This window comes from Etheostoma cragini, chromosome 7, assembly GCF_013103735.1.
Source record: "Etheostoma cragini isolate CJK2018 chromosome 7, CSU_Ecrag_1.0, whole genome shotgun sequence".
NCBI lineage: Eukaryota > Metazoa > Chordata > Actinopteri > Perciformes > Percidae > Etheostoma > Etheostoma cragini.
This window is the reverse complement of record NC_048413.1, coordinates 12,484,894-12,493,068: the sequence shown is the minus strand read 5'-3', so window position 1 is coordinate 12,493,068 and position 8,175 is coordinate 12,484,894. Positions and strand designations below refer to the sequence as shown.

At 41.2% G+C, this 8,175-nt stretch overlaps 1 protein-coding gene across 3 annotated transcripts in view; it reads left to right on the top strand.

The window, feature by feature from the left end:
- Window positions 1–8,175, top strand: part of plcg1 (phospholipase C, gamma 1) — a 28,662-nt gene that overhangs the window by 8,881 nt on the left and 11,606 nt on the right. For all 3 annotated transcript variants that reach the window (XM_034876342.1, XM_034876341.1, XM_034876340.1), the window contains exons 3-17: window positions 771–923; window positions 1,745–1,838; window positions 1,947–1,994; window positions 2,542–2,626; window positions 2,782–2,865; window positions 3,235–3,257; window positions 3,337–3,406; window positions 3,497–3,598; window positions 4,807–4,925; window positions 5,355–5,440; window positions 6,125–6,245; window positions 6,679–6,847; window positions 7,002–7,124; window positions 7,451–7,552; window positions 7,824–8,011. In XM_034876342.1, the coding sequence (XP_034732233.1) occupies window positions 771–923; window positions 1,745–1,838; window positions 1,947–1,994; window positions 2,542–2,626; window positions 2,782–2,865; window positions 3,235–3,257; window positions 3,337–3,406; window positions 3,497–3,598; window positions 4,807–4,925; window positions 5,355–5,440; window positions 6,125–6,245; window positions 6,679–6,847; window positions 7,002–7,124; window positions 7,451–7,552; window positions 7,824–8,011 (1,567 nt within the window). The remainder of the gene's footprint in view (window positions 1–770; window positions 924–1,744; window positions 1,839–1,946; window positions 1,995–2,541; window positions 2,627–2,781; window positions 2,866–3,234; window positions 3,258–3,336; window positions 3,407–3,496; window positions 3,599–4,806; window positions 4,926–5,354; window positions 5,441–6,124; window positions 6,246–6,678; window positions 6,848–7,001; window positions 7,125–7,450; window positions 7,553–7,823; window positions 8,012–8,175) is intronic.

Below are 8,175 nucleotides of genomic sequence, written 5' to 3'. Positions count from 1 at the left end.
CCGTTTGCTGGCATCAGGAGGAGGGCTGCTGTCTTGTCTTTAAAAAATGACGGATGTCCATTTTTAAAACCCATTCATTATTAACTACATGAGACATGTAGCCTAATGTAGGATAGTGTGACTGACGAATCTTTGACCTCTGCTTACTGCTTGATGTTCTAAGCCCCCAACGTCGCCTTCAAGGCAGCGCTGCGACCATGACTTTAAGGCACCCAACCATTGCCCGATCCTAGTGCCTTCCAGGCAACGTTGCCTGGGAGGCAACGTTGAGGGCTCTACACCCCAAACACCGTCAACATTGACAGTAATGCAGCACTTCGTCTTAGGTTTAACAACCTATGAAACTAATAATGAACAATATGAAACTAAAACAACAGAAGCTTAATTTAGAATGGCTTTGGGACAAAAGACTATTCAGAGGTGGAAAAACGCACTTTGGAGGTGGGTAAACGCCATTTCCGAATTTTAAGAGGTGCATAAACGGCGTTTACGTGCGTTTAGCCTCCACTACATCCCTGTCCATGATGGAAGGTTCAGGTCAAAAATATATACAGTATATATATAATAAAAATGTGGATATATTAAGTAGTTAAACACTGCACAAGGACATGGTGATCATATTGTTTTTTTTATTTTTTATTCTGTCATCCAAATTGATATTAACAAGCACATTGTGAAAAAGAATTAGCAAATTATTTACTGAAGGTTGTGTTTTACATGGATGAAGAGTTTTATCTGACATTATGTACAATTTTTGTGTGTGTGTCTAGTTGACATTCGAGAGATCAAGGAGATCCGTACTGGACAGAAGTCACGGGACTTTGAGCGATACGTGGAGGACTCGGCAACGAGGCTGGAGCAGGCTCACTGCTTTGTCATCCTCTATGGCACAGAGTTTCGCCTGAAATCACTCAGCCTGGCAGGTACGCACAGACACTAACACAGACGTACATACCTTCAGCTCCAAATAGAGACATTAGTTTTTCATTTCATACCATAATATTCTTAACATGAATACCTCTGCTAATGGGGTCATGAACTACAAACGTCCATCAGTTTACCCTTTCCAACAATTTTGTATTGTTTTCAACCTCCTTTTTTTTGTGGGACTCTTATGAGTAAATGCATCCTGGCTTTATTACATTACCAAAGCAAAAGCTGGTCTAGATATTGTAAAGCTCTGTTTTATTTGTATAGCCCATAATCACAACTTTGCGTGAAAGGTTTTTACAGTCTGCACAGCATACGACTCCGGGGCAGCAAGAATTAGTTGATTTTTTGGATTAGTCAATAAACTCAATTGCCAACTATTTTCATAATCAATTAATCGTTTCAGTCATTTTTCAGGCAAAATACCCAAAATTCTTTTGTTCAGGCGCATCAAATGTGACTATTTTTTCTTTCATACATGACAGTATTTTCTGTTTTTTCTTTCATACATGACAGTAAATTGACTATGTCAGGGTTTTAGACTTTGTCAGACCAAACAAGCTAATGAAACACCTCACCTTGGCCATTTTATTCACTGTATTTTAATATTTAATTCGACTAAATGTGAAAATAATCGCCAGATTTATTGTTGAAACAGTCGGTAGTTTCAGCGCTATACAACACCACATATCCTTTGGAACATTGATTAAGAGAAGGAAAACTGAAAAATAACTTTAATGGGAATAAAAAGAAAAGAAAATATTATTTGTACTATATATTTGTAATATTTTTTTATGTGTTGATTTTTCCTCAGCAACGTCCGATGAGGAGATGACAATGTGGGTGAAGGGGTTAAACTGGCTTGTGGCCGACACGCTGAAGGCTCCGACACCACTTCAGATAGAAAGGTAAACGGTGCACATGTAGCTTCACATCACAACTAAAGTTGAAACTGTTGTGGAGTCCTTGTTTTTGTTAAATGTATAATATCTCTTAACTCTGTTGTTACCTTTTAGATGGTTGCGTAAGCAGTTCTACGCCGTTGATCGCAACAGAGAAGACAGGTATGTCAGCTCGGTGAAAAGATTGAGTTGATCAGATTAGCCTCACAGGAAATATGTGTAATTAGATATACATCAATTGTTTGGTGCACTAGTTGAGTGTCCTTTCCCCAGTGTAACATCTGAAGCAAGTAGACAAGTTACACCACCAGGCTGGTAGGTGTCTGTGAAAGCTTTGTTGAGGTGTAGTGAAGGAACTAACCTCTCAGCCGCACACCAGCACCTCTTCCTGCAGCAGGAAACAGACTGCAGAGGATGGAGGAGATGCACAGCAATGTTTGTCTGTTACATCCCTGGCAAAAGAGCAGGCCTTTGTTACACTGTAGGGGTATTGTCTCCTTAGGCCAAAAATTCCAGACTGTGTAGTAAAAATGAAGCCAACAAAAACTACAGAGCATGAGGAGCATGTGTTTGCAATGTTTCTAGAAATCATATTACTACACCACAATAAATCTTTGTGTGCAAGTAATTAGGAAGTTAGTCTTATTGTACGTGCATGATCATGTTTGTGTTGGATTTCCAAACCTGTTGATTTGGCTAATGTGTTCAGGATATCCTGTAAGGATCTGAAGAGCATGCTGAGCCAGGTCAACTACAGGGTGCCCAACATGAGGTTACTCCGAGAGAAACTTCCGGTAACCTCCTCCTACCTAACACAGACCCCTTTCCCCTTTCCCTCTATCTACCTGCCCACTTCCCTTTCAATGTCATGTTGTTAGAGGCTGCAGATTTGTGATTTGACATTAACAGACCTTCTTTCTTCCTTCTTATTTCTCCACTTGTTTTACAGGACTCAGAGTTGAGGAATGGAGACGTGTCCTTCAGCCAGTTTGCCCAGCTCTATCGCAGCCTTATGTTTGATGCTCAGAAAAGCGTAAGTGCAATAATTTTATGTATCCACAGACAGTTCTGTCCCAGCACTTTCATCCCCCATTTGATGCCCTGCCAAGGCACCCTTCCTCCCCCATCTGTCTGTTCTCAAATGGCTGCCAGATCAATATGGACCAGTTAAAAACCCACCAAACCCCTCTGGTGGAGGCCATTAGGACACACTCACGTGGTTGAGGAGGCAGGCAGGCAGGCTGGGGTCGGATTAAATGGATGACCTCAGTGGCCCCCACGACTAACCACCCAACGCCCTACAGGATGTCTATGGCCATGTACATGGATAGGACTACACACACTGAAAGGAAAACACTTTCATTAATTAACTGAAATCTTCCCTTTTTGCACCTTCTTTCAGATGGAAATCCCATTTTTACAAAGGTAGGTCAAAACTAAACACTCACACATGCATAAGGAAACACGTGTGTTTACTGAAGCGAACCATTACTTTATTTTCCAGGTTCATTGATCGACCAGAACAGAGGATCTCCCTTGACGACTTCAAGGGCTTCCTCCTGGACTCTCAAAGGGTAATATATCCGGGCCATTGGACATCTAGTTCACTGCAGATGTGTTTCGTTTGCATGCTCAAATACATCTGTGTTTGTATGTGAAACCAGGAAATGTGGGCCACAGACGACAACAAAGTTCAGGAGTTTATGTTCAGCTACCTAAAAGACCCCCTGAGAGAAGTGGAGCAGCCTTATTTCCACCAAGACGAGGTACACACACTGTCACCTCCTCTCCATCTTTCTTTTTCTTGAGTCTCTTTAGCTCTTTTTGCTCTTTGGTCACTAATGGAAAACAAAAAAAACGTGTTTTCGAGAGTTATGTTTTCTGAAGTCCCCGTCTTGTTGGCGTGGATGGGAAATGCTCAGAAATTGACACAGATAGCCGTGATCTCAGCTTAAAGCACCTCCTCCCACATGGATATAAAAGGTTATTGACTTGGGCGCTGCATGAGAGTTCTGCAGAAAGTGAGTCATGCTTTTTGTGGTCACCATAAAACTATTATATATTAAGAGAAGAGGAAGCTGGTGCGAGCCAGCCTGCAGGATTTGGAACTGCCTTTCTGTATTGTAGCTTATACTATATTAGATAGCAGTACATGTATTGGTCATACTGAGAACTGCACTTGAAGAAGAAAACCTGTTCTATGAGAATATTTCTTATTGTTGACTCACTCTGGAAAGTCTATAAAATTCCAGAGTGCAGTGTGAGGTATGTAACAAAGCTGCAGGGGATTCGGGATTTTAGTGTGTTGATAGTAGAGCAAATTCCAGCACTTATTTAACTTAGTCAAATCCAAGTGTCAAGTCCTGTATGTAAAAAAAAAAATATCAAATCTCATTTATTACTGACTTCTGATTGACTGAAAGCACCACTAACTTGCTTGTACTGCATTCATGTGTTATCGTATGCCCTCCAGACAACTGCTTTTCCAAGTATTCAGAAATGGTATACAATTCTAGGGGTAGTTAGCACATGCATGTGTAAAATAGTATTTACAAGCTGCACTGCCATATCTGCTCAAAGTTTGGATGGTTTTGTCTCTTAGGTTGCGAGATATCCATGCTAAAGACACTTAATCTTTCGTAAATAGGGCACTAAATTATTTATTTAGAATAGATTTGGTGCAGACATCGACTCTCAGTGATCTGCGTGGTCTAAGGCTGGATCAAATCCTTTCACAGGATCACACGTCAACATTATATTACTATGATCAGGGGTAAGAGGAGTGAGTCTGAATCAGACTTTCTGAAGTACAAAGAAAGTTTTGCTTTGTTTTATTTATTTATTTTAGACTTTTGCAGACTTGATGAATTGTGAATTTGCTGTGGTCTATTGCTTGTAAACCCATCAATTAAATTTGCAGTTGCGGGAAAGTCCACACATTTGAACTGTCACTGCTCTCCTCTCTGTTGTATAGTTCCTGACATACCTGTTCTCCAAAGAGAACAGTATCTGGGATTCCTCCCTGGACCAGGTGTGTCCTGACAATATGAGCAACCCCCTGTCCCACTACTGGATCTCCTCTTCACACAACACGTAAGGATGGAGCCCAAAGCTTTTATGCATACATTTCCTTATGTCAAGGTTCTGTCAAGTTCAGCACAGTTGTAATTAGCGAATACTGAAGTCTGGCATCCTTTCTTTAACCTCTATCCAATAAGTGCTTTTAAACTGACTTTAGACATCAGAATAAAGTATTATTTACCAATCATGTTAGGGAATGAGACCCAGGTTTGTGTTTTGCAGGAAAATGTATTTTTCCTCCCATTGAAAAGTGTGGGTGAAAGGCAGTTGAATTGATAACCTTCTGTTCTAGATGTGAAACAATGCTGATTTGAGTAGCTGAATAAAAACTTCCCATGTTGCTTTGATTACGTGTGTGTGTGTGTGTGTGTGTGTCCCCTTTTGTTAAACTGGTTAGATGTGTAGTGTTTATGTACTTTAATATTAGATGCTTATTTTTAGCTATCTGACGGGAGACCAGTTTTCCAGTGAGTCGTCCCTGGAGGCATACGCTCGCTGTCTGAGGATGGGCTGCCGCTGTATTGAATGTAGGTATAACACATACCACAGTTTTACCCACATTTCAAAACTGAAACGCTGGGGTGACCGCGCTTTTTCGGTTTCTGGACCTAAGCTCTGGAATAAGCTACCCAGTGAGATGCGTATCGTTACTGACCTGGGCCTTTTTAAATCAAGACTTAAGACGCATCTTTTTAAAGTGGCGTTTGGTACCTAGTAATGTGATGGCACATTCATATTGATTTTATTTTTTTCTTACTTTTCTCATTCATTATTGTATCTTTGTTATTGGTGTGTTGTTGCTTTAAATCTGTGGTTTTATCTGTTGTGAAGCACTTTGGTTCACCTATTGGTCGATGTAAGGTGCTATATAATAAAATACATTTACATTTACATTAAGGTAAATCGCCACCAAATTACTTTTAACCATGTTATTTACTTACCCCTGCTTCTTATCCCTTAAAGTTGTACTGTAATGCAGCCGCCACACCCTTACCTGTACACAAACTCAGTTGCTGTTACATAACAGTGCTGTAAACGCTTTACACAAAACCCTCGTCAAGCAGGTTTCTCTGAATAGGACTGGCTTAATAGTGGGTTTAAGGGTCGCTTTGCCTTAAAATTCCTTTGGAACTATATAATACATCCGCATTCATGTGTACCTACTCTTCATTGTAGCATAGTAAATGAATGATGAGTGTGTTTACTTTCAGTGGACTGCTGGGATGGGCCAGATGGAATGCCAGTCATATACCACGGACACACACTTACAACAAAAATCAAGTTTTGCGATGTTTTGACCACCATCAAAGAGCATGCCTTTGTCACATCTGAGTGAGTTTCCATGAGTGCAACCCACTCAGTTTTTTTTTTTTATACAGCTGTAAGTGACGGTGAGGTGATTAAAAGGATAAGAGTTGAAAAATGAAACCATAGGAGGAGGCCATAGAGATAGGCTGCAGTGACGTGTGTGTGTGTGTGTGTGTGTGTGTGTGTTTGTGTGTGTGTGTGTGTGTGTGTGTGTGTGTGTGTGTGTGTGTGTGTGTGTGTGTGTGTGTGTGTGTGTGTGTGTGTGTGTGTGTGTGTGTGTGTGTGTGTGTGTGTGTGTGTGTGTGTGTGTGTGTGTGTGTGTGTGTGTGTGTGTGTGTGTGTGTGTGTGTGTGTGTGTGTGTGTGTGTGTGTTAAGAAAACCACACCTTAACACAGATAGAGAGGGTTTTTCTCTGTAGTTGCAACTTGTAAATTCTAATCCGTGGTCCTCCTACAGGTATCCCATCATCTTGTCCATCGAGGACCACTGCAGTATTGTGCAGCAGAGGAATATGGCCACTTACTTTAAGAAGGTGTTTGGAGACATGCTGCTGACCAAGGCAGTGGATATTGTGGCAGATGGCCTGCCCTCACCCAACCAGCTCAAGAGGAAGATCCTCATCAAGGTAGCCACCTTAAGTCATGAAACATTATTTGAGCTTTTTCTGCAGAAAAACGTATGAATGGATATTATCTATGCAGTTTTCCAATACTGTAATTTTTCTGACTGCATGTCCTTTTTTTCTTCTCTCTATCCTCCTCTCCCTTCATCTGCTGAAGCATAAGAAGCTTGCAGAAGGCAGTGCCTATGAGGAGGTGTCCACTTCCACTCCCTACTCGGAGAATGATATCAGCAACTCCATCAAAAATGGCATCCTGTACCTGGAAGACCCCATTAATCATGTAAGCAATGTTCATCAGGTGTAAATGGATTCTTGCTGCTGCATCAGCGCAAACGTTAAGCTTGAAATAGGATGCACTGAAGGAGTTTCTATAGCAAGCCTGTTCTGAGTTTTAATAAAGACACATCATCATCATCTTATGGCTTGATGCTCTTTGTTTAACATTTATTTTATTTTTCACTCTCACAAGTCATTGTTTTTCTTTTGTTTTTGGAGCTATTCTGCGTTAGAGGGCAGCTTCCTGCCTACTTGGACCACTTTTTAGTGCGACACATGGATCCTCTAAATATTTAATCTAACCGTTCATCCTCTCTTTTATCCCTGTAGGAGTGGTACCCTCATTTCTTTGTCCTGACCAGCACTAAGATCTACTACTCTGAAGAGACCTCCAGTAACCAGGGTAACGATGATGAGGAGGAGCACAGAGAGGTTAGTAGGCCTGATCTGCTGTTGATATGAGATTAACTTGTCCTGGTTTTGAACTTGTAATTTTCCTGGACATTGCACTACATACAGTATGAGAAATACAGTATTATCTAGAGGTTGTGGTCAGTATTGGTTCTTATTTTTATGGGTGTAAAAGGAGGTAGTCAATAAGGCAACAATTTTAAGTAGGTGGAGAACTTAAATGAGGGTGGAAACACCCTTTTGATATATGGGTCAGTTGACTAACATCTCCTTTTCTTCTCTTATCTTCCAGGTTTCCAACGGTATGGACCAGCACGTGACAGAGAAATGGTTCCACGGGAAGCTGGGCGCGGGGCGGGACGGGCGGCAGATAGCCGAGAGGTTACTATCGGAGTACTGCCTGGAGACCGGTGCTCCTGATGGCTCCTTCCTGGTCCGAGAGAGCGAGACCTTTGTGGGAGACTACACGCTGTCTTTCTGGTATGGTGCACGTGCTTTTACATTCTGCAAACTTTCTACGCATTTTACAGAGACTTGGAACTGAATGAACATGAACTGTATAGAAAATAAATATACAGTGGGTACGGAAAGTATTCAGACCCCTTTAAATTTTTCACTCTTTGTTTCATTGCAGCCTTTTTCCA